The sequence below is a fragment of the Lathyrus oleraceus genome, chromosome 2 (assembly GCF_024323335.1).
Source record: "Lathyrus oleraceus cultivar Zhongwan6 chromosome 2, CAAS_Psat_ZW6_1.0, whole genome shotgun sequence".
NCBI lineage: Eukaryota > Viridiplantae > Streptophyta > Magnoliopsida > Fabales > Fabaceae > Lathyrus > Lathyrus oleraceus.
This window is the reverse complement of record NC_066580.1, coordinates 42,413,317-42,439,867: the sequence shown is the minus strand read 5'-3', so window position 1 is coordinate 42,439,867 and position 26,551 is coordinate 42,413,317. Positions and strand designations below refer to the sequence as shown.

The 26,551-nt window shown below is 39.3% G+C and overlaps 1 protein-coding gene across 1 annotated transcript; it reads left to right on the top strand.

Moving 5' to 3' along the window:
* The first annotated feature begins 471 nt into the window (after positions 1 to 471).
* On the top strand, positions 472 to 4,379 carry LOC127117985 (receptor-like protein EIX2). Its single transcript, XM_051048113.1, has 2 exons — positions 472 to 3,899; positions 4,150 to 4,379. The coding sequence occupies exons 1-2, from the start codon at positions 600 to 602 to the stop codon at positions 4,162 to 4,164; spliced, it is 3,315 nt and encodes a 1,104-aa protein (XP_050904070.1). The 5' UTR covers positions 472 to 599; the 3' UTR covers positions 4,165 to 4,379.
* The last annotated feature ends 22,172 nt before the right edge of the window (positions 4,380 to 26,551 follow it).

The following is a 26,551-nucleotide window of genomic DNA, read 5'->3' as shown; positions in this document are numbered from 1 at the left end:
ATAAAGCACACTGCTGCATAAGATTAAAAATTTAGTATAGTTAAATTAGGATTAAGTAAAATTTTATACAATATTTATCACACTTTAATTTATAATAAAATGGAATTTTATTGATGTTGCCATAATTAAAATGCAAATAATCTACTTAGAACCTTAAAAAATTTGAGAAAATTCTCTTAGTATAAAAAGAAATGATATTCTTACACTAAATTTTGACACATATACTATATTATATTGTTCATCAATACATTGAATAGTGAAATATTATAAAAATATTTATTTTTTAAAAAAAATATAAAAAATTATTTTCTTTTATATTTTTTCTAGATTAAAGGATACTAGTATTCTAAATGACGAGAGCTATGATAAATAAGAATATAATAATAAAAAATATAATAAATATTACACTCATATTTTCCTCATAATCTCCACGGTCATTCATGATCTCCTTTTTTTTCCACAATGTCGGCAAGAAAATATTGGCACTTGATTCATTACTGATAGTCAAGTCTTTCCATTAACTCTTCCTTTCATCCCTATTTTGTTTCTCAATCTCATAAGTTTAGCTTTTATTACTTTGCCAGAAAGCATAGAAGAAAATGATGAGCTCTAGTGTTGTATGTATTCTCAAGTTAGTTGCAGTACTCTTTGTTGTGTTGTTGCAGTTGTTTGTGAATGGAGCCGTTGGTTGCTTAGAGAATGAGAGACACGCTCTCCTTCGGTTGAAAGCCAGCCTAGTGCTGTATGACACTTCTCTTTTATCTAGTTGGGACAGTACCAGTGATCAGTGCTGTGCATGGGAAGGAATCCGTTGTAGCAATCAAACTGGACATGTTGAAATGCTTGATCTAAGTGGTTCTCAATTTGGTCGTTTTCCGGGTAAGATCAACGCAACATTGATGGAGTTGAGACATTTAATATACTTGAACACTAGTATGAGTTTGTTTTCAATCAGAATTTTTCCAGAATTGTTTGGTTCTCTAACCAACTTGAGATTCCTTGACCTCCATGCTTCATTCTCCGGGGGAAGATTTCCAAATGACCTCGCTCGTCTTTCACACTTGCAATATCTTGATCTTTCATATAATAACCTTGAGGGTACAATCCCTCCGCAACTTGGAAATCTCTCTCATTTGCAGTACCTTGATCTTTCATATAATCTTCTTAATGGATCCATTCCTCATCAACTTGGAAGCCTTTCAAATTTACAACAGCTTCATCTTCGAGACAATGAGGCACTCAAATTTGATGACAAGAATAATCATGTTGGAGGTCAGTGGCTTTCTAATCTCACTCTTTTAACCCATCTTGACTTGAGTGGCATGCCGAATCTAAATTCTTCTCATCTCTGGCTGTTAATGATTGCCAAGCTTCCAAAAATACAAGAATTGAGGCTCTCTGGTTGCGCTCTTTCAGATCTTTATCTTCAATCTCTGTCTCATTCACTATTCAATTTTTCTAGTTCTCTTGCAATCCTTGATCTTTCATATAATACCTTCTCATCATCCAAAATATTTGAATGGGTGTTTAATGCCACCTACAACTTAATGGAGCTTGATCTTAGTTTTAACAAATTCAATGGCACCATTTTATATGATTTTGGAAACATTAGAAACACTCTTAAGGTACTTGACTTGTCTCATAATGAACTACAAGGTAGATTTCCAGACTCTTTTGGAGATATATGTACCTTACACTCATTGTACCTTGATGATGACAATTTAAATGAAGACGTTTCAACCATTTTCCTCCAATTCTCGGGTTGTGCTAGATTCTCACTACAAGATTTGAGCTTGAGGAACAATAAAATTACTGGAACATTGCCTAATCTTTCAATATTCCCAAATCTAATAACAATCGACCTTTCATATAACATGCTAAGTGGGAGGGTGCCATATGGAATTCCAAAATCAATGGAGTCTGTAACATTTGAATCAAATTCTTTAGAAGGCGGAATTCCAAAATCATTTGGTAACCTATGTTTTTTAAGATCACTAGATCTCTCAAGTAACAGGTTGAATGAAGATCTGTCATATATATTTCATAATTTATCGGTAGGGTGTGCAAAGTACTCTCTACAAACGTTAGATTTGAGCATGAACCAAATTTTTGGCACCATACCTGACATGTTAGGGTTCTCATCTTTAAACTATCTTCAGTTATCCAACAATTCATTAAATGGGAGTATACTAAAAACTTCAACATTCCCTCATCGATTACAAAGTCTAATCTTGGATACCAATAATTTGGAAGGTGAGATCACTGACTCCCACTTTGGCAACATGTCTATGTTAAATATGTTAAGCTTGAATGACAATTCACTGTCACTAAAATTTAGTGAAAATTGGGTGCCACCATTTCAATTGTTTATCATACATCTAAGGTCTTGTGGTTTAGGACTTAGTTTTCCAAAATGGCTGCAAGGTCAAAAACATCTTTTAGAATTGGACATTTCTAAAGCGGGAATCTCAGATGTAGTTCCAATGTGGTTTTGGACTCAAGCAACAAATATGTATCTCATGAATATTTCGTATAATAACCTCACTGGCACAATTCCAAATTTGCCCATAACATTTTCAGAAGGCTTGGAAGTAATTCTTGATTCTAATCAATTTGAAGGTTCAGTCCCTCAATTTTTTCAAACTGCAAGATCTCTACGGTTGTCCAAGAACAGATTTTCAGAAACACATCTTCTGTTATGTACTAACACTACAATCGATAGATTGTTTCTACTAGATCTATCAAAAAATCAATTATCCGGGCAGCTCCGTGATTGTTGGAGTAATTTGAAAGCATTGATATTTCTTGACTTGAGTGACAATACTTTGTCTGGTGAAGTACCATCCTCAACGGGAGCATTACTTGAACTTGAGGTCCTGATATTGCGCAACAATAGCTTCACTGGGAAGTTACCTCTCTCCTTGAAAAATTGCACGAAACTAATCATGCTAGATATTGGAGATAATAAATTCTCAGGACCAATACCCTATTGGTTAGGACAGGAATTGCAAATGTTAAGCTTACGAAGGAACCAATTCCACGGAAGTCTTCCACAAAGTCTTTGTTACTTAACAAACATTCAGTTGTTGGATCTCTCAGAAAACAATCTATCTGGACGAGTTTTCAAATGCTTGAAGAATTTTTCACCAATGACTCAAAATGTTTTCTCAACTAGAGACACATCACGGTTCAGTTACTTTAATGTGCATGGAATCCTAGACTCCATTGAAAGCTATGATTTGATCACTGTGTTGATGTGGAAAGGTGCAGAACGGTTGTTCAAGAATAACAAGCTCATTTTAAGAAGCATTGATCTTTCAAGCAATCAATTGATAGGAGTCATTCCAGAAGAAATAGGAAACTTGATAGAATTGGTGTCATTGAATCTATCTAGCAACAATTTGTCAGGAGTGATTACTTCAAAGATTGGAAGGTTAACATCGCTTGAATTTCTTGACTTGTCAAGAAATCATTTCTTTGGTCCAATTCCTCCTTCTCTAGCTCAAATTGATCGTTTGTCCATGCTTAATATTTCCTTTAACAATTTCTCTGGAAGAATTCCAATTGGAACACAATTACAGAGTTTCAATTCCTCGAGTTATGAAGGGAATGTTGATCTCTGTGGAAAACCACTAGAAAAAAAATGTCCAGGAGACGAAAAGGTTGCACATCAGAAACCTGAAACCCATGAAGAAACTAGTCCACAAGATAAAAAACCAATTTATTTGAGTGTGGGATTGGGATTTATGACAGGATTTTGGGGACTTTGGGGATCATTGTTTCTCATCAGAACTTGGAGACATAAATATGTCTTGTTCTTGAACAACATAGTTGACACAGTGTATGTGTTTATGGTGCTGAATGGAATTAAATTTCAAAGGTGGCTTAGAGATTTGCAGGTAACCTTTTTCTTTTCCCTCTTTAACAACTTAAACCATCAGTTACAATTATATAGCTCAGTTTGTTAATTTCTTGACAAATTAATTAAGCCTACAAGACTCATGATCTCAATTTGTTCATATCATTTTTGTTAAATATGTGAAGTTTGAGCTTACAATAAAATTGTTACATCAAAATAAAAGATTTTTTTTCTGCACAATTTTTTTTCATTATTTATTAAGACACATCTTTTCATTGTAATCTGTACAGGAAAAGTTAGTCTAAGCATCTATAATTGAAGTATTTGCATCTCTGTTGAAGAAAGATAGCAGCTAATAAGACAAAATATAGGAGTTCAAAGTTCTGTTATAGATTAATTTGTGAAGCATATAATATAGTTATTGAGATATAATGTAGTGATGTTGAGCACCGCCGTATAAGAAATTAAATGAAGTTCATTAGCTAAATGATAATTTTCTTTTGACAAAATTACGACAGATACAAAATGTGTTGTTTCATTTGTTACAAAGGCTACCTAATAGGAGCAACTTAAATAGAGCTTACAATAGGTCCTACTTATTTTATCATGGTAACAGTTTGTCGATAATAACTTGCCCAGTAACCAATTATTGAGAATTGCTTAAAACAGTTACCTCTTACAATATGCAGAAATGAGAAAATCAGAGAACTCACCACAAGAAAATTAATTAGGAGCTGCTTGTAACTTCTCTTGGTTTACATGGATGGCATCATGGTTTTAGATTGCACTCTACAACCGCAATTTTGGCCAAAATAATACGGATGCAGTAGTCATCAGACCGCAATTGCGATGTGATTTAAGATCACGCGTATGGATGCATTAGAAACTATATCAGACAATTTCAAGCATGTTTTTTTTAAGTATTTTCATTAAATTTAAAATCAATTTGTTAAGGGTTTTCTAACCTTATATTTCAAACACCTATGAATCAAAATTTATGTTGAACTGATGCGACCGCAATGACAACAATTACAACACACGATCACAATTTAAAACCATTGATGGTGTATCGGTCCTAAGGTAATTCATTGACTATAGAAGCTAAAACCCGTGTATTGGCTTCAGGTACTCCCCATCTGAAACAAATCATTATCTATAAACATGAAACACAACAAAACATTAAAAACATTATGATTAGATTCTAAACACTAAATATTATTTTGGAAACTAAACATAAATATTCACTTTTAATTACAAAATTGTCACTTGTGGGAATCTATTTTCTTTCTATTTTAAAATTTTAATTAATAAAATTATCATGGTTAGGAAACTACAAACAATTTCATTTCTCTTTAAAAACCCAATTTATAAATAAATTATAAAAATAATGAAAAAAAATAAGTTTCTTGAACAAATATGAGGAACTCTGTTAGTTTTACGAAAGAGAGAGAAGAAAGAAGAAGAAGAATCAAGATTGATTATAATTGTTTTACTATTCGTTTTCTCTATTAAGATTTAAAGATTACAAGTGAATCTCAACAATCAAACCTCTCACTCAACAACTTGAGAGAAACAATGCATTTATAGACTACTAAGCTAATTTAAGCTATAAGCTAACTTAAACAATTGGGCTAAACAAACAGACTCAATTCGACATGCTAACAATCATAACATATCGACTACTGCATGCTTAAGCATACTTCGACTACAACATGTAGGATCAACATGTGAACAAACTTCGACTACATGTTAAACTTTTGTCGAACCATGAAGTTATCCCTGTCGAGACTGGAATTCTATCAAAATACCACAAAACTCCATCTTGGAACAAACTCTACACTAACAAGGGAACAAACTAGCTTTCGTCATGTAGCTTTATCAACTGTATACCGTGCAAAAACTTGCTACTTGGCAATGTCTTGGTGATCATATCAGTAGCATTGTCATTAGTCGAAACCTTCAACACTTTGACTTCTCCACGCTCGATTATCTCTCTGACGAAGTGCAACCTCACATTGATGTGCTTGGTTCGCTCATGATAGGTTTAATTCTTCGACATGTGTATTGCATTTTGACTAGCACATTTAACAGTGATAACTCGACCTTGAAGTTTCAGCTCCTTAGCAAAACCTTCAAGTTGCAATGTTTCTTTCACAACTTTAGTGAGAAGAATATACTCCGCTTCAATGGTTGATAAGACAACAACCTTCTGAAGTGTTGCTTTCCAATTGATTATCGTGCCAAACATAGTGAACACATGTCTAGAAATATATTATCTAGAATCCATACAACATGCATAATCATAGTCGACAAATCCTTCAATTTCGACTTTGTTATCATTACCACAGACTCAATGATAAATCATGACTCTGCTCAATGACCCATTTATGTAGCTTAGAATCCACTTTAATGATTGCCAGTGTGCCTTCCCAGTATTGGTCATATACCTGCTTACAAAGCTCACTTCGTACGCTATATTTGGTCTCGTACAAACCATAACATACATCAAAGAACCTATTATACTAGCATATGGAATGCTACTCATATAGGCTCTTTCGACTTCAGTACTAGGACTTTATGTCATACTCAGCTTGCATTGATGATTATTCGGTGTTAGAACAGGATTTGAATTCGACATACCAAACTTGTCAATATGTCTCTTGAGGTAAGCATAATATCGACTGTTTTCTATCTCTCCAGATGCCAATCCCAAGAATTATGAAGGCAACTCCCAAATCCTTCATGTCGAACTCCTTATCGAGTTCAACATTCACCTTTATAACATCTTCGACATTGTTTCTTTCTATGAGGATGTCATCCACATAAAGCAACAAAATAACAAGTGAATTTCCAAGTGAAAATTTGAAGTAAACATAATGGTCAAACTGACTCCTGGTGAAACCTATACGTGCCATGAACTTGCCGAATCTCCTATTCCATTATCGAGGAGATTGTTTCAGGCCATACAAAGACCTATTCAGCTGGTACACATAATCTTCCTTTCCACTTTCTGCATACCCTTTAGGTTGCCTTATCAGGATTATTTCATCTAGATAACAATATAGGGAGGTTGTTTTCACATCCATATGTTCAAGTTCTAAATTGAACTTTTCCACCATGGCTAAAAACATTCTAATGGATTTATGCTTTAAAATAGGTGAGAACACATCATTAAAGTCGACACATTCTTTCTGAGTGAACCCCCTAGCAACTAACCTTGCCTTGAATCGCTTCGACATATCTCCTTCGATTCCTTCATTAACCTTGAAAATCCATTTACAGTTGACTAATCTGGCCCTTGCAGGTTTCTCGATCAACTCCCAAGTGTTATTATCATGAAGAGATGTCATCTCATCTTCCATGGCTTTCAGTCATTCAGGCTTGTTTCGACTCCTCATAGATTCCTTGTAATATCTAGGTTCTTCATCAAGGACCTCACTTCTAGAAATTAAGGAAAAAGCTATGGGATATGCATAACCAAGTCTCTAAGGTGACTTGATGACTCTTCTCGACTTGTCTCTTGTCGGCAGGTATTCATTATCGGCCTCCTCATCTTCATCAGCACCTTGTGCTTCTTCGACTTCATCTAGTTTATGCAATTCAGCATCACTGACCTATGAGGTGATTATAATAACACTTAGTTCGCTTACTAGTATTTTAAAATCATAGAAACTTAACTGTAAATGTGTAGAAGCAGGAAAGGTATAACACACAAGTCTGATATAAATCAACATTTTGGTTGTTAAAAAGCTTTTCTGATATCCAAATTGTTTGCAAGAGAAACATTGAACTTGTCTTATATCACGACTTTTACCTCTACTCTGAGCAGTATGTGCAACCACCACCGGCTCAGAAACATCAGCTTTATGAGACATGGCTCCTTGGGTAATGAGACGTTGTTTCTCCCTTAGAAGTTCTACAACTCATGTATCCAAAAAAGGAATGAGATTTCTATTAAGCAAAGCACCTCTGACAACTTCAAATTTTGGGATGGAGGTCGAAGTGAAGAAACCTCTGGTGTTGCAGATTGACAATAAGTCAACCATTAATCTTGCAAAGAAACCAGATTTTCTTGGAAGGAGTAGGCACCTTGAGGCTATATTTTATTCCCTAAAGGAGAAGGTAAATCAGGGTGAACTTGAAGTGAGACATTGCTCGAGTGAAGTACAGTTGGCTGACATTTTCATCAAAAGATTAAAGATCGAAAGATTTCTAACTATGAGAAAGAAATTAGGAATAGTTCAGATCAATTATAATTAGCTAGTGCTTATTAACTTGAATAATAAGGGGTATGTTGAGAGAGTATAATCCAAGTTATGTATCTCAAGTCCAAGCCTAAGTTGATTAGGGTTAGAGTTTGTTATGTCAGTTACTTGGTATTCAAATCACCTAGTTGTATATAAGTACATGTAATTAAGTTCCATATTAATCCTAATAATGCAATTAATTATTTTTCACTTTCCCTCTCTTTCTCATACATTTGACATCAAAGTGCATTAGCACTAACATTCATCACATGAGTTTTTTTTTTTTGTTTTTTAAAAATGTGTCACTATCCAATTTTATATCCTTTTAAAACTAAACAAGAACGTAAAGAAAAAAATTACTCTGGATTGTGTTTCCTCAAAATAAAAATCAATAACTAATTTTCAAAACTATGTTACAAGTATTTTTGGTCATTTAGGTGTCGTAACTGATTAACAAGGGGTGTAATCGGTTACACCAAGGAAAAAGTCACTTCGGAGCTGAAGAAATAGGGAAAGTGTTGTGGGTGTAACCGGTAAATGTAATCATGTAACCAGTTACCACTAAAAGGGAATTAATTTTGTATCAGTTATAATCCGTTACAGGTTTAGTGTAAGCGATTACAGGTATAAGTTTTCTGTTTTTTCAGTTATGTAATTGTGTGACTTCTGTCCCAATCATTTTTATTGTTTGTATAAATTCCTGGGAGACATCCTCATCATTGTTAATGAAAATTTACTTTTCACCCTCAATTATCTTGATCTCAATTCCTCTTTCCCTCTCCACACTCTATTTTCTCCATTTTCACCAGTTTTGTGGTTCCTAGTTCCAACATTTGGTAGCAAAAGTCTGGTTTTGATCCATAAAGACTTAGTGTGCAACATGAATTTTGTCTCCAATGAAAGAATCCCTATAAACCTACCTATCCTTGATGCGAAGAATTACAACAAATTATGCAAATAAATGAAAGTGTTGTTTGGCTACCAAGATTTTCTTGAAGTGATCAAGAACAGGGTGAATCCCCTTGTCGAAGGTGCAACAGATGCATAACGAGGAACACATAAGGAAGAGAAGAAGAAAGATTTCAAGACATTCTTTTTGAATCATCAATGTATGGATGGTGACAACTTTGATAAAGTTGGTGATTGCGAATCGTCAAAGCAAGCGTGGGAAGTCTTAGAGAAGGCATACAGAAGGACTAACAAGGTGAAGGCGGTGAGGTTAAAAACTCACTGTTAGCTGGCAAATTTCAGCTAAGGAAAAAAGCCAATTTCGACCGGGGGTTCTGTCGGAAGCTCCTCGACAGAAGGGTGGACGAGTTTGTCGGTCAACACAGGAAAGCTTTGGTCAAATTCGAAAGGTTTGGAACGGAGAAGGAGAACGTGGGCACGTAAAGAAGTCGGGGGTAGTTATGCGCCGAGACGGGGGAAGTGGACCGACATGTGGCACCTCAAGAAGGCTTTGTAACCCCCCAACGATTACTTTCTAATTAGTATTTAAGCCAATGTTAGGTGAGAATTCAAAGGGTGACAATTTGAACATTTTCAGTAGGGGTAAAGGTTGAAGTATCAAAGCGTTTACGAGAAAAAAGTTACTCTCCTCACAAATAATGTATTTTGCCTCCACTTTACAATTACAAGTCATTTAATCTTCGCAAAGCTTATCTTTTGTCTTATTTCACTTTACTGTTTATCATCTTTCTTTCAGTACTTTATCGTTTTTACTTGTCATTTTACCTTTATTGTTTCCTTGACTTGTCAAGAGTCTTGTTTACACACTTTCAACCAGTTAGAAACATTGTTTACCAATTAGTCGTACACCCAAAACACTAAGTCTTGGACTCCTTAGTCGGTCCTGCAAGTAAACCTCATATAGGAAGGCTAGAGATTGTTGCGCAAAACAACACTCATAAACGTCAACTTGAATTGATTCAAATGGAAGAAAAGAATACGATTAACGATTTCACAACAAGAATCACTCGATTTAGTGAATCAAGTGAAGGCATGTGGAGAAACAGTCATGGAGCATTATGTTGTTGCAAAAATCATTTGTTCTTTAACGCCAAGATTTGACAATGTGGTTGTAGAGATTGAGGAATCTAATGATATTGTAACGATGAGTGTTAGATGCCCAAAAGTGCTTATTTGAGCTATCAAATGTGGGCATCTTTCACTCTTTTTTGTCGTTAAAGTGTTCGAAACCGCCTTTGCCTTTGATGATTTGCAATACAATGTTAAATGATCTTGGTACCCTTAATTTGTGTGTTATTGTGTAGAAATTAGGCATGAAAGAATAGAAAACAAAGGCACATGAATGATGGCAAAGGGACCAAGAAAGGAAGCATTCATCAGCATGCTCGCTAGGCGAGTGCTGTAGCGAAGTGCTCGCTAGGCGAGCACCCAGCGAGCTTCCAGCGAACATCCCCAGAATTTTACAGTAGCAAAGTCAGCAAACTCGCTAGGCGAGCACCCAACGAAGGAGGTAGCGAACACTCCCAGATTTGGACAAATCCACAGCCAGCACTTACTCGCTAGGCGAGCCACTAGCGAGCTTCCAGCGAGCAATTCCAGTAGCAAAACCATCTTAACTCGCTGGAGCGAAGAAGGAAGCGTGGGCTTCGTCTAGCGAAGGTTTCTTCGCCTAGCGAACATGCAATCTGGACTTAGATATTTTTCTGGGCGCAGGTGCCTCAGGTGGCCTATTTTGGGGCTCGCTAGGCGAACCATTCTGCTCGCCTAGCGAGCATAGTAGTTCAGATAACAGTACTATAAGTAGCAGGGGCTACTTTTTGGAAAGGACACTTAGCATTTTTAGATATTTTCTGCGTTTTCTTGGGATCATACTTTGTAACCTAGAAACGTTTTTTCTTCATTTTTCTTCATCTCTTAACATTATTCTACAAAAAGAAGGTGGATTCCCATCCAATCTCGACTCTTCGACTTGGATGTTGATCAACCTTCAACCGAAACTTGTTGTACAAGTGTTAGATGCCCAAAAGTGCTTATTTGAGCTATCATATGTGGGCATCTTTCACTCTTTTCCTTGCTAAATTTGTCAACACCACATTTGTTTTACATGGAATGCATTACATTGATAAACAAGCTTGGTGCCTTTGATTTGTGTGTTATTGTGCAGGAAAGACATGAACTAATTGAAAATGAAGACACAAGAAAATTGGCAAAGGAACCAAAGAATACAAGCATTTCATCAGCCTGCTCGCTAGGCGAGGCTGTGGCGAAGCATTGGTTCGCTAGGCGAGTTCCAGGCGAAAAGCTCCAGTAAATTGTCAAATTAATTCGCTAGGCGAGCTGAAGGCGAAGGTGGTAGCGAGTTCGTTCTATTTTGGTGAAAAACGCAGCCAGCACTCACTCGCTAGGCGAAGCTCTAGCGAGTCCCCAGCGAGCATTCCAGTAGCAAAACCTCTCAACCTCGCTGGGGCGAAGGTTGAAGCGTGTCCTTCGCTAGGCGAAGGTATGTTCGCTAGGCGAACATGACAGTTCAGCAGGCCCTGTTTTCTCTGGGCGCAGGGGCCTTATGTGCCCATTTTAGACCCTCGCTAGGCGAGCCATTCTGCTCGCCTAGCGAACATGACAGCCCAGCAGTGGTCTATAAGTAGCAGGTGCCACTTTTGAGCACCATACCTCATTTTTACCAACTTTTTCCACTTTGGTACTTTCTTCTAGATATTTTTGCAGCATTGTTAGGGGGATCTTTTATGCCCTAATTTCCATTTCTTTTCATCTAGCAACCATCTTCCACAAAAAGAAGGTGGATTCCCATCCAACTTCGATTATCCGACTTGGATGTTGATCAACCTTCTTTCCTTACTTGCCGACCAAGCTACCATGAAAATGAGTAGCTAAGTCATCCATTTGTCAAGGTTAGATGTAGGTGATTACTAGCTTTGTGTGTAAATGTAAGGATCCTCATATGTAAACTCTTTAACGGTAAATATATGATGAAAACTTTGTTTCTATTTAAAACTCTTTGTGTTGGTTTATGATCGAGAGATGTTTACCGACTCTTGACCTAGGTTTTCATCCAAACTTGTTTGTTAGCTAGAGATAGTAACGAATGATTTTGTTCACCATAAGGTTGAACCAAAAAGTTGTCATTTTGATAGATTGTGTTCGAGAGAAACAATGGATCAAAATGGCAAAACTCACAATATGTGTTCGAGAGAAACATATTGAGAGGACTTTGTGAAATGATTTATCATCTAAAGGAGTTTATAAGATTGTTGACCGAGCAAATACATGCAAAGTGATCATTGAAACCTAACTTTGACAATATTTCTCATTTAATCAACCATAACTTTTACCGCAATCTATTACTTTTTATGCAAGATAACTTGATTAAAACCAAAACCCTATTGTTACATTGAGCTAAGATTAATACAACCATCGAACGGCGGTGATATCTTACAATCCCTGTGGATACGATAACAAAAACCCGACACGAAATATACTTTCAACAACAAGCTACCATGAAAATGAGTAGCTAAGTCCTTCATTTTGTCAAGGTTAGATGTAGATGATCACAAGCTACCATGAAAATGAGTAGCTAAGTCCTTCATGGAATCAAAGACGGCCATCTCGGTGTTTTCTCAAGGAACCAGTGAATCTTTGAATGAAGCGTGGGAAAGATTCAAGTCCATGCTTCGGAAATGTAAAGGGCATGGATTTGATGAAATGACTCAAATCCATATCTTCAGAAATGGACTTCAACCAAACTGCAAAACGTTGTTGGATGCCACGTCGGGTGGCTCGTTGATGTCAAAAAGTGCCGAAGAAGCCACAAACATTATCAATCGAATGGCTCTAAATGATCTTCAGAGTCAAAGTCATGGAAATTCTTTGAAGAAGGCGGGAGTGCTTGAGTTAGGGACGAATGATGCCATCCTTGCCCAAAACAAGCTCATCTCACAACAAGTGGAACTCTTAACGCAACAAATCAAAGAGTTAAGAGAACCGTCAAAAGCTAAACAAATAGCTTGTTGTGAACTTTGTAAAGGTGAACATGACACCGGATTTTGTCCACCTCCCGGTTTTGACGAAGTAAACTACATGGCCAATCAACGGGACTATCAACCGAGACAACAACAACAACCTTATCAACCGCACCCTCAACAACAACAACAACAACAATTCCAAGGGAACCAAGGGTTCCAACCTAGAAGCAACTATTATCATAACCAAGGTTATGGAGGTGGTTCTTCTAGCCGTCAAAACCCTCCCCAAAATCCGTATCAATCTCAACAACCTTCGGTCGTCAATTCTAAATTGGAAGAGACATTGACGCAATTCATGCAAATGTCAATGGCCAATCAAAAGAGTAATGACGCGGCCATAAAAAATCTCGAGACTCAAGTTGGGCAACTTGCCAAGCAACTCGCTGAACAACAAACCGGTCCTTCTTTTTCGGCTAATACGCAAACAAATCCTAAGGAGCATTGTAAGGCGATTATGGCGAGAAGTGGGAGGGAGTTGGGTAGGGAGAATGAAAAAAGAGTTGAGAGTGAACAAAGAGAGAAAGAGAAAGAAATTGAGGAGGAAATAGTGGAGGAAAATGTTGATGGTGAAGTAGGAGAGTGGAGTGATGAGGAAGTAGTTGAAAAGAATAAAAATAATGGTGAAGTTGAAAAAGAAAAAGGTGTGGAGATTGAGGAAAATAAAAGTGATGAGGTAATAAGGGAGGTAGTGAAGAAGCCTAGATGGAAAAGTGCTAGAGTTGCAAAGGGAAAGGAGGTAGTGAGCGCTACTCCTATCCAAAACCTTCCTTACCCTCATGCTCCTTCCAAAAGGGAGAATGAACGGCATTACGCCCGGTTCATGGATATTTTTAAACAGTTGCAAATCAACATTCCGTTTGCCGAAGCCTTGGAACAAATGCCCAAGTATGCCAAATTCATGAAGGACATACTAACCAAAAAGCGGAGGTATACGGAACCGGAGACCATCGTCCTTGATGCGAGCTGTAGTGCCATTATTCAAAGGACGCTTCCTAAGAAAGAGGTTGATCCGGGAAGAGTTACATTGCCGGTTAAAATTGGTGACGTTTATGTCGGGAAGGGACTTATTGACTTGGGGTCGAGCATTAATCTTATACCTTTGTCAATTATCAAGAGGCTTGGCAACATCGAGATTAAGTCCATCCGAATGACGTTGCAATTGGCGGATAAGTCGACGACCCATCCTCATGGCGTAGCCCAAGATGTTTTGGTGAAGGTCGACAAATTCTTTTTCCCGGTGGATTTTATTGTAATTGATATGGAGGAAGATGATGATGCTCCGCTCATCTTGGGCCGACCATTCATGAAGACCGCAAGAATGATGATAGATGTTGATGACGGTTTAATGAAGGTGCGAGTTCAAAATGAGGAAGTCACATTTGATCTATTCGAGGCGATGAAGCATTCCAAGGATAGAAATGATAGCTTTCGCATCGATGTGATCGAAGACGCTATTATGGAGGTTTCAAAGCATATTCATGAGATATCTCCTATGGAGTTAGCTCTTGACGACTCATTGGAGGTTTTCACTGTTGAAGAGGAGCTAGCTCTTGAGGAATGCTTAAAGGAACTTGATAGTTTGGAAGACCTACAACCGTGGGAAGTAGAGGAAGAAAATTTGAAGAAGGAGGTAATTGACGAGAAAGCGCCAATTGAATTAAAAGAGTTACCTTCGACTTTGAAATATGTGTTTCTAGATGAGACCGAGGCAAAGCCGGTCATCATAAGCAACCTTTTGACAAAAGAAGAAGAAGCCCGTCTAATCATTGTGCTAAAAACCAATCAAGAAGCTATGGGTTGGACTCTTTCCGATCTAAAAGGAATTAGTCCATCCTATTGTATGCACAAGATTTTGATGGAGGAGGATTTCAAGCCGGTAGCTCAACCACAACGCCGCTTAAATCCTACCATGAAAGAGGTTGTTCGAAAGGAAGTTGTGAAGCTGTTGGATGCGGGGATGATTTACCCGATCTCGGATAGTCCGTGGGTTAGTCCTGTGCACGTTGTTCCGAAGAAGAGTGGAATCACCGTAATCCGAAATGACAAAGACGAATTGATCCCGACTAAAGTTGCCACGGGATGGAGAATGTGTATTGATTATCGGCGGTTGAATACCGCGACTCGAAAGGACCATTTTCCACTCCCATTTATGGATCAAATGCTCGAAAGACTATCGGGCCAACAATACTATTGTTTTTTGGACGGCTACTCCGGGTATAACCAAATTGCGGTTGACCCGGTTGATCATGAGAAGACGGCTTTCACTTGTCCGTTTGGAGTGTTCGCATACAGAAAAATGCCCTTTGGGATGTGCAATGCACCGGCGACCTTCCAACGATGTGTCCAAGCCATTTTTGCCGATCTGATAGAGAAAACAATGGAAGTCTTCATGGACAACTTCTCGGTATTCGGTGGGACCTTTAGTCTATGCTTGGCGAATTTGAAAACGGTGTTGGAAAGGTGTGTGAAGACCAATTTGCTGCTGAATTGGGAAAAGTGTCACTTCATGGTGACCGAGGGGATCGTGCTAGGCCACAAAGTCTCTAGAAGGGGGCTTGAAGTGGATAGAGCTAAGGTTGAAATAATTGAAAAATTACCCCCTCCGGTGAATGTGAAGGGCATCCGTAGCTTTTTGGGGCATGCGGGGTTCTACCGGCGCTTCATCAAGGACTTCTCAAAGGTGGCTAAGCCTTTGAGTAATTTGCTCGCCAAGGACCAGGTATTTCTCTTCACCGAAGATTGTTTGCAAGCTTTTGAGGTTTTAAAAGAAAAATTGGTTACCGCTCCAATAATAGTCGCTCCCGATTGGAATGAAAATTTTGAACTAATGTGTGACGCGAGTGACTATGCTGTTGGAGCGGTACTTGGCCAAAGAAAAGACAAAACTTTTCATGCGATACATTATGCGAGTAAGGTTCTTAACGAGGCTCAAATAAATTATGCCACAACGGAAAAAGAACTACTCGCAATAGTGTATGCGCTAGAAAAGTTTAGGTCTTATCTTATAGGGTCTAAAGTCGTTGTGTATACCGACCACGCGGCGATTAAATATCTGCTAACCAAACCGGATTCGAAGCAAAGGCTCATCCGTTGGATCCTCTTGTTACAAGAATTCGATGTGGAAATCAAAGACAAGAAGGGGTCGGAAAACTTGGTAGCGGATCATTTATCCCGATTAGTGAACGTGGAGGTTACCGCATCTGAAAAAGAAATCCGGGAAGAATTTCCTGATGAAAAATTGTTTAAGGTTCAAGTTAGGCCGTGGTTTGCAGACTTTGTAAACCACAAGGCTAGTGGTTTTGTGTCTGCCGACCTAACTTCGAACCAAAAGAGGAAGTTCCTTTCGGATGCGAAGTATTATGTTTGGGATGACCCATACTTGTTTAAGTTGGGGAGCGATAACCTATTAAGGAGATGCGTAACTGGTGATGAAGCCCAGAGCATCCTTTGGCATTGTCACAACTCGCCTTATGGCGGGCATTATAATGGGGTTAGAACGGCCACTAAAATTCTTCAATCGGGATTTTATTGGCCAACTATTTTCAAAGACGCACATACCCATGCGCAAAGTTGTGACAGTTGCCAAAGAAGTGGTGGGATAGGTAAGAGAGATGAGATGCCTCTCCAAAATATCCAAGAAGTGGAAGTGTTCGATTGTTGGGGCATAGATTTCGTAGGACCTTTCCCACCCTCTTATGGGAATGAGTACATGCTTGTTGCTGTCGATTATGTCTCTAAGTGGGTTGAGGCGATTGCCTCACCTCGGGCGGATGCCAAAACGGTGATAAATTTTTTAAAGAAAAACATATTTTCCCGTTTTGGAACCCCCCGAGTGTTGATAAGTGACGGAGGGTCACACTTTTGCAATGCACCTTTGGACACAATTCTAAAACATTATGGTGTATCGCATAGGGTGACAACTCCGTACCACCCTCAGGCTAACGGGCAAGCGGAGGTCTCTAATCGAGAGATTAAGAGAATCCTAGAAAAAACCGTGTCTAATTCTAAAAAAGAGTGGTCCCAAAAATTGGACGAAGCATTATGGGCTTACCGTACGGCCTTTAAAGCTCCAATTGGCCTAACTCCCTTTCAATTGGTATTTGGTAAAACTTGCCATTTGCCGGTTGAATTGGAGCACAAGGCCTTGTGGGCCCTAAAGTTTTTAAATTTTGAACATGAGTTGGCCGGTAACAAAAGGAAAGTACAACTACTTGAGTTGGAGGAGATGCGCAATGCCGCATACCACTCAAGTTGGTTGTACAAGGAAAAAGCAAAGAAGTATCACGACAAGAAGATCCGTAACAAAGAATTTGTGCCCGGACAATTGGTCCTATTGTTCAACTCCCGGTTGAAGTTGTTTCCCGGGAAGTTGAAATCAAAATGGTCCGGGCCATTTCGGGTGAAAGAAGTAAAAGAGTACGGGGCAATTGTCATTGAAGACATGGACAAGAAAGATAGTTGGACCGTGAATGGCCAACGATTGAAAGTGTATCTCGGCGGTCATGTGGATCGCGAGAGTTGTGCTCAGCCGCTCGATGCTCCTCTGTGAGCATCGCACCGTCGAGCTTAGCCGACGTTAAACAAGCGCTAGTTGGGAGGCACCCCAACATTGTAAGTATTTACTGTTTTATGTTTTATGTTGTATTGAGTACACTGTGCTAAACCCATGCTGGATGACTTGCAAGTGCTGCATTTGCCAATGCACTTGCTGTTACGCTCGCTAGCAGATTCGCTAGGCGAAGCAGTAGCGAGCACGCTCACTAGCTGCTCGCTAGGCGAGGCAGCAGCGAGCGCTGCAGTACTGTTTACTATTTAAATCTCAGCAGGGCCATTTTGCCCCAAACCTTCAAAAAAAAATTCTGAACGGCTCTGCTGAGGAATTTGTGCTAGGCTTCTCAAACTCTCTCATTTGCATCTTTATCACCAACACTCGCTCTTTTCGGTCGATTGCAAACTCTTCTCACTTCACATTTCCGAATCCGTGTAACTAAGGTTCGCCCTACTACATTTTTCTTTTTGTTTGAACTCTTAATTTCCAAATGTGAATGGCAAATATGATGAGTGTGGTATGGGAACATTGAGGTTGCATGTGGTATTTTGGAGTTTGCAATTTCTGGAGATTTAGGTTTTCAAATTGGGGATTTAGTTTTACTTTAGGTTTTGCATGCAATTAGGCAATCCCCAATAGCATAGAACGATTAATTGTCATGAGAAATCATTAGGTTCTGATGTGGGAACCATTAGAGTATGGGTATTGGGGGAAAAATCTTTGAAAATGCAGAAAACCCCAAAACCCGTAAGGTTCGCTAGCACTCGCTAGGCGAACCTGGGGCGAGCGTTCGCTGCCACTTCGCTAGGCGAAGCAGCAGCGAGCAAGGCAGTCTTTGGAATTATGCTTTGATGGCTAATCTGTTTGTTGGTGTGTGTTGTTTCTTTGTATATTTTGCAGATGGAGTCAAGATCTGGAGCGGGTAAGAAAAGAAAGGGAGCGACTACATCTCGGACAGTTCCTATCCAATTCGATACCGACAAGTTTGTCGGTCCAAAACAGGCTGCACGGTACATCGCTCTGGAAAAGCAAAAGATACTTCCAGAGAAGCGATTTCTGATCAACCCACAGGGCACTTACAGAACTTTCGCCGGGTTGATAGACGCAAAGAAGTGGGATAGGTTGATTAGTCCCTTAGAGCATTACGACATTGCGACAGTGCGGGAGTTTTATGCTAACGCACTGCCCGACGACGACGAGCCCTTTACTTGGGTATCTAGAGTTGCCGGGCGTCCAATTCCATTTGACCGGGATGCTATCAACCGAATCCTTGGGGAACCGCTCCAGCTGGGAGCTGACCAGAGAGACCAGTACCACACCGACCTCAGGCTTCACCGAGATGTTCCTGCCATTACCGCCGACCTGCTTTTACCTGGGAAATCTGTTGAGCCGAACCCATCTGGGGTTCCAGTGAGGTATCACCGGGAGGACATGACTCCCATGGCTCAGCTGATACTGCTCTTGGTTTTGACCAACATACAGCCAAAATCCCACACCTCTACTGTGCCGATCCCAGTGGCACATTTGGTCCATTCCATCCTCACCAATGTCGAGATAGATGTGGCGAGGATAATCGCAAATGAGCTGAAGTCCGTGGTCGAGAGCGGACTTAAGTCGGGGGCTCGTCTTAATTGTCCCCTGGCTTTCCCGTGTTTGATCATGAGCTTGTGTATTCAGGCAAGGGTGAGACTTCCGTCTCGTGGGCAGGTAAGGATCCCGTCACCTATCGATGATCGGTATGTGGCTAAATTTTGTAGACCGAAGACTACCGGTGGCAGTGCACCCTCAGGAAGTACCCGGACTTCTGATGGTCCTGGTACTTCTACTCCTGGACTTGATCCGTACCTGCGGGCTGTGTGTGACTACAGTTTTGAGTGGATGGCGGCATCCCAGAGAGCTATGATTGATATGCACAACAGTATGCAGAGGTTGGAACTGCAAGGTAATGACCCCTCCGGTGCTCGAGCATTGTTGGCGTGTGAGCAGTTTATGCTTAACGCTAACTGGCCTGTGGACAGGCCAGTCTATGGTGAGGGGGTGGGTGCTGATGCTGATGATGATGATGATGTTGATGATGAGGCTACCGATTCTGAGGCCGGTAGTGAGGAGGAGTCCTGAGCCCTTAGTGGGTTAAGTTTTTGTATTTTTTCAGTTTTTATGTCATTTCTATTTGTATTTTCGGATTTTGTATCTTGATTTTGGTGTTGTACTATTGGGGTGTTTTGTCCCCCATGAACAAATTTATATTTTCAGTTAATGTTATTTATTTATGTTTTTAATTTTGTGTGTTTAATAAATTTTTGGTTGATTGAGTGGCAAACCCTTCTAGATTGGTTGCTCCTCAAGAAGTACCCAATGAAGGTGCATCCGAGCTTGGATGGCAATGATAAGAATAAACAAGTGAATGAAGCTAAGGTACATGGTTACCTTCGGCTAGAATTTTAGAATGCATTAGGAACTTTACTCTTTTTGGTAAATTGAATATTGTCTTTTTGCAACATAATTGAATGAATGCTTCATCTAGAACTTAAAACCACAAATTGTGAGGAAACCTCCATTGTTCACTTAAATGCTGGATTCTAATAAGTTTTGTTGATTCATGTGATTCATTCTTTGTCTTTTATTATTGTGAAATTGTGGAAGCAATTAGAAATGATCAAGGCACTTGTTTTCTTTCGAGCACAACTACATCCAAAAACAACTTACCTGTGAGCAGAGAGAGTATTTGTTTACCCCTTTGAGCCTAAACAGTTGAATCTCGGCTTGAAATAAAGCGAGATCTCAAAAATCTTTTTTTTACAACCCGAAAAATCTTGATTATTGTTCTTTTGCCGTAAAAAGTTAAGAGCATTCACTTAGGGTGCGGAAGAAATAAGTTGGGGAGAACAAAAAAGAATTGGTAAGTACCACAACTCTTGAAAAAGAAAAGAAAAACCGAGCAAGCATAGAAAAATATATGTATAGAAAATATAGAAAAGAAACATCTGTTTTGTATATTTGATGTGAAAGAAAAGAACAAAAATAAAAAAAATGAAAATGAATGCTTGCTTGGAAGAAAAATAGTGAAAAATAAAAATTGAGTTGTGGAATATGTGTTGTGAAGGTTTCAAATAAGAAACAAATGAAACAAAGTCGAGTAGTGTGAATAATACTGTGAATGTCTCTTTTGCATCGACACTTTCGTTTCAATGGCCTTAGAAATGACCCTTGTTTGTTAACCTAACCAAGCTTCGACCGAAAAGACCTTAGTGATCTTTATGCTTCCACAGTACCATTTTTAATTGTTAGACATTGTATGAATCTATTTGATTTCTTCATTATTTGTTAGAGAGTGAGATTAGTCCCGCGGTTGCAAACGCGCAAAATCTTCATTCCTTATTCGAAGAGGAGAGATAGGATGATTCATTCAGAATAGTATTGTTGTAGATAGATAAATATTTTGCATTGCAATTTAAGTTTTAGTTCTTATGTATTATTTTATTCGAACCGTTGGGAACTTGTATTTGCTGATTTCGCTTATGTTTGAGCCGTTTATCCAACTTCGGAGAAACCAGTTTCTTAAAGCAAATCCTCTTGTCCTTCAAGAGGCATACTTTGCTTGAGGACAAGCAAGAATCTAGTTGGGGAGAGTTGTTAGATGCCCAAAAGTGCTTATTTGAGCTATCATATGTGGGCATCTTTCACTCTTTTCCTTGCTAAATTTGTCAACACCACATTTGTTTTACATGGAATGCATTACATTGATAAACAAGCTTGGTGCCTTTGATTTGTGTGTTATTGTGCAGGAAAGACATGAACTAATTGAAAATGAAGACACAAGAAAATTGGCAAAGGAACCAAAGAATACAAGCATTTCATCAGCCTGCTCGCTAGGCGAGGCTGTGGCGAAGCATTGGTTCGCTAGGCGAGTTCCAGGCGAAAAGCTCCAGTAAATTGTCAAATTAATTCGCTAGGCGAGCTGAAGGCGAAGGTGGTAGCGAGTTCGTTCTGTTTTGGTGAAAAACGCAGCCAGCACTCACTCGCTAGGCGAAGCTCTAGCGAGTCCCCAGCGAGCATTCCAGTAGCAAAACCTCTCAACCTCGCTGGGGCGAAGGTTGAAGCGTGTCCTTCGCTAGGCGAAGGTATGTTCGCTAGGCGAACATGACAGTTCAGCAGGCCCTGTTTTCTCTGGGCGCAGGGGCCTTATGTGCCCATTTTAGACCCTCGCTAGGCGAGCCATTCTGCTCGCCTAGCGAACATGACAGCCCAGCAGTGGTCTATAAGTAGCAGGTGCCACTTTTGAGCACCATACCTCATTTTTACCAACTTTTTCCACTTTGGTACTTTCTTCTAGATATTTTTGCAGCATTGTTAGGGGGATCTTTTATGCCCTAATTTCCATTTCTTTTCATCTAGCAACCATCTTCCACAAAAAGAAGGTGGATTCCCATCCAACTTCGATTATCCGACTTGGATGTTGATCAACCTTCTTTCCTTACTTGCCGACCAAGCTACCATGAAAATGAGTAGCTAAGTCATCCATTTGTCAAGGTTAGATGTAGGTGATTACTAGCTTTGTGTGTAAATGTAAGGATCCTCATATGTAAACTCTTTAACGGTAAATATATGATGAAAACTTTGTTTCTATTTAAAACTCTTTGTGTTGGTTTATGATCGAGAGATGTTTACCGACTCTTGACCTAGGTTTTCATCCAAACTTGTTTGTTAGCTAGAGATAGTAACGAATGATTTTGTTCACCATAAGGTTGAACCAAAAAGTTGTCATTTTGATAGATTGTGTTCGAGAGAAACAATGGATCAAAATGGCAAAACTCACAATATGTGTTCGAGAGAAACATATTGAGAGGACTTTGTGAAATGATTTATCATCTAAAGGAGTTTATAAGATTGTTGACTGAGCAAATACATGCAAAGTGATCATTGAAACCTAACTTTGACAATATTTCTCATTTAATCAACCATAACTTTTACCGCAATCTATTACTTTTTATGCAAGATAACTTGATTAAAACCAAAACCCTATTGTTACATTGAGCTAAGATTAATACAACCATCGAACGACGGTGATATCTTACAATCCCTGTGGATACGATAACAAAAACCCGACACGAAATATACTTTCAACAACAAGCTACCATGAAAATGAGTAGCTAAGTCCTTCATTTTGTCAAGGTTAGATGTAGATGATCATAAGCTTTGTGTGTATATGGGATGATCTTCATTTATAAACTCTTTAATGATGAATATATGGTGAAAACTTTGTTTTATCGATAACTCTTTGTGTTGGTTTATGATCGAGAGATGTTTACCAACTCTTTACCTAGGTTTTCATCCAATCTTGTTTGTTAGCTAGAGATAGTAATGAATGATTTTCTTCACCATAAAGTTGAACCAAAAAGTTGTCATTTTGATAGATTGTGTGAGAGATCAACAATGGATCAAAATGGGAAAACCCACAATGTGTGTTAGAGATAAACACATTGGGAGGACTTTGTGAAATAGTTTATCATCTAAAGTAGTTTATAAGTTTTGTTGATCGAACATATGCATGCAAAGTGGTCGTCGAACCCTAACTTTGACAATCTTTATCAAATAGAAAAACCAAAACTTTTACCGCATTTTCTTACACTTTTATGCAAGCTACCGTGACTAAAACCAAAACCCCCCTTGTTACTACGAGTTAAGAATTAAACAACTGTCGAACGGAGGCGATATCTCACAATCCCTGTGGAGACGATAAAAAAATCCCGACATACCAACCCTACACCAACAAAATGGCGCCGTTGCCGGGGATTGTGAATTGATATTGCGAGCATCGCAATAGTTGCTAGATTTTTAACTTTTGAATTTTTTGACTTGTGCTTGTTAATTTGTTTGGTTTAGTGTGCAACTATCGTTTTATGCGAGGGCAGGTTCCTGAGGACCAACTTCTTTTTGATCCCGAGATCGAAAGAACCGCAAGGAGACTTAATAGCCGAATGAGACGAAGGAGGCAACAAGCTAGACAACGACAAGAACAAGGAGAAAGTTCTTCTACAACACACACACCACCTTTCATACCTATCATGGATCAACCACCACAACCACCGCCCATTTCCACACCATGTGTCAACAGTCCAAGGAATACAGCTCAGTTTGCCGACCACACTGGAAGGCAAGCCGAGATGAAGACGGGAACTCTTAATTTGATATATGGAAGTCCATTCACCGGAATGGACCATGAAGACCCCTTTGCTTTTCTCACCAAATTTTACGAGATAGCATTGGCGGCCGGAGTTGATCAAACTCAAGTGCTACCGTTGTTCAAAAGACTTTTTCCTCATGCTTTGCTCGGCAAAGCTAAAGATTGGTACTTGGATCAAACACCTGCAGTCATGACGGATTGGAACGTGTTGGAAGAGAAGTTCATTGAAAGACTTTTCTCCCACAACCGTTTCATGGAATCCAAAACGGAAATCTCCGTGTTTTCACAAGGGACCAACGAATCATTGAATGAGGCATGGGAAAGATTCAAATCCATGCTTCGGAAGTGCAAAGGGCACGTTTTTGACGAATTGACGCAAATCCACATTTTCAAGAATGGCCTTCAACCAAATTGCAAGACTTTGTTGGATGCTACTTCGGGTGGTTCTTTGTTGTCTAAAAGCGCCGAAGAAGCTACTGACATCATTAACCATATGGCTCTAAATGACCTTCAAAGTCAAAGTAGAGGCAACTCTTTGAAGAAATCGGGAGTGCTTGAACTTGGGACGAACGATGCTATTCTTGCCCAAAACAAACTCATTTCACAACAAGTTGAACTCTTGACTCAACAAATAAAAGAGTCGAGAGAACCTTCAAAAGCTAAACAAATAGCTTGTTGTGAGCTTTACAAGGGTGAGCATGACACCGGGTTTTGTCCACCTCCCGGGTTCGAAGAAGTGAATTACATGGCGAATCAACGAGACTACCAACCGAGGCAACAACAACAACAACAACCGTATCAACCACATCCTCAAAATCAACAACAACACTTTCAAGGGAATCAAGGGTTCCAACCAAGAGGTAACTATTACCATAACCAAGGTTATGGGGGTGGTACTTCTAGCCGTCAAAACCCTCCCCAAAATCCTTACCAACCTCAACAACCGCCGGTCGTGACACCAAAGTTAGAAGAAACATTGACACAATTTATACAAATGTCGATGGCTAATCAAAAGAGCACCGATGCGGCAATCAAAAATCTCGAAACTCAAGTCGGTCAACTTGCTAAACAACTAGCGGAACAACAACCCGGACCATCTTTTTCGGCGAACACGCAAACGAATCCAAAAGAGTATTGTAAAGAGATAACAACGAGAAGTGGAAGGGAGTTGATTAGTGAGAGTAAAAAAAGAGATGAGAGTGAAAAAAGAGATGATGAGGATAAAAAAATAGAGGATAGTATTGATGGTGAAGTTGGGGAGTGGAGTGAGGAAGAAGTTGAAAAGGATGAAAAGAATGGTGAAGTCAAAAATAAAGAAAGTGTGGAAATTGAGAAAAACGATAATGATGAAGTGAAGGTGGAGCCAGTGAAAAAGAAAAGAGAGAGGAATTCTAGAGCTTCTAGAGGAAATGAGGTAGTGAGCGCTACTCCAATCCAAAACCTTATGTATCCACATGCTCCATCTAAAAGGGAGAATGAACGGCATTACTCCCGGTTCATGGATATATTCAAACAATTAAAAGTGAACATTCTGTTTGCCGAAGCATTGGAGCAAATGCCTAAGTATGCAAAATTCATGAAAGACATACTTACTAAAAAGCGGAGGTACACGGAACCAGAGACAGTTTTTCTTGATACACGATGTAGTGCCATCATTCAAAAAACTCTCCCAAGGAAGGAATCCAATCCGGGACGAGTCGCTTTACCGATAACCATCGGAGACACCTACACGGGTAATGGCTTGATTGACTTGGGATCTAGCATCAATTTAATTCCCCTATCCATAGTTAAAAGATTGGGAAATGTTGAGATTAAATCTACAAAGATGACTTTACAACTAGCTGATAAGTCTACCACTTCACCATATGGAGTGGCTCAAGACATGTTAGTGAAAGTTGACAAATTCTTCTTCCCGGTTGATTTCATTGTTATTGATATGGAAGAGGACGATGATGCTCCGCTTATTCTTGGCCGACCATTCATGAAAACCGCACGCATGATGATTGACGTTGACAACGGTTTGATGAAAGTAAGGGTCCAAAATGAAGAGGTAGCCTTCCATCTTTTTGAAGCCAAAAAGCATCCTAATGATAAGCATGATTCTTTCCGAATCGATGCCACCAAGGAGAAGCTAGTGGAGGTCGCAAACCAGGTTCATGTTTCTAATCCTTCTGAAAGATCTCTTATCGGAGTATACAAAGTTTCGACCACAAATAAAGGAAAAGAGATGGAAGCATTGTTGCATGAATTAGAAGCTTGTGGAGAACTTGTTTATCATGAAGACACAAGCGAAGGTTTGGATATGACAAAGAAAGTGGAGGAGCCAAAACTAGAACCACATTTGAAGTATGTGTTCCTTGGTGATAATTGTACTAAACCGGTAATTATTAGCAACACTTTGTCCACGAAAGAGGAGAATCAATTGATGCGAGTGCTGAAAAAGAAGGACGTTGTCAAACTAGTAGAGGCCGGGATGAATTGTTCTATCTCCGATGGTGAATGGGTGAGCGTTGTGCAAATAGTTCCGAAAAAGGGTGGTAGCAGATTTTATCGAAGGTTCATCAAGAACCTCTTGAAGACAACAAAGCCCTTGAGGAAGTTGCTCAACAAAGTGGATGACGGAAGCTGCACAATTTCCTTGGATGCTCCTCTGTGAGCATCGAACCGACGAGCTTATCCGACATTAAACAAGCGCTTGTTGGG

What these genes read in the sequence shown, in the direction of transcription:
- LOC127117985 (XM_051048113.1), top strand. Translation starts at nt 600, where the DNA reads ATGATGAGCTCTAGTGTTGTATGTATTCTCAAGTTAGTTGCAGTACTC.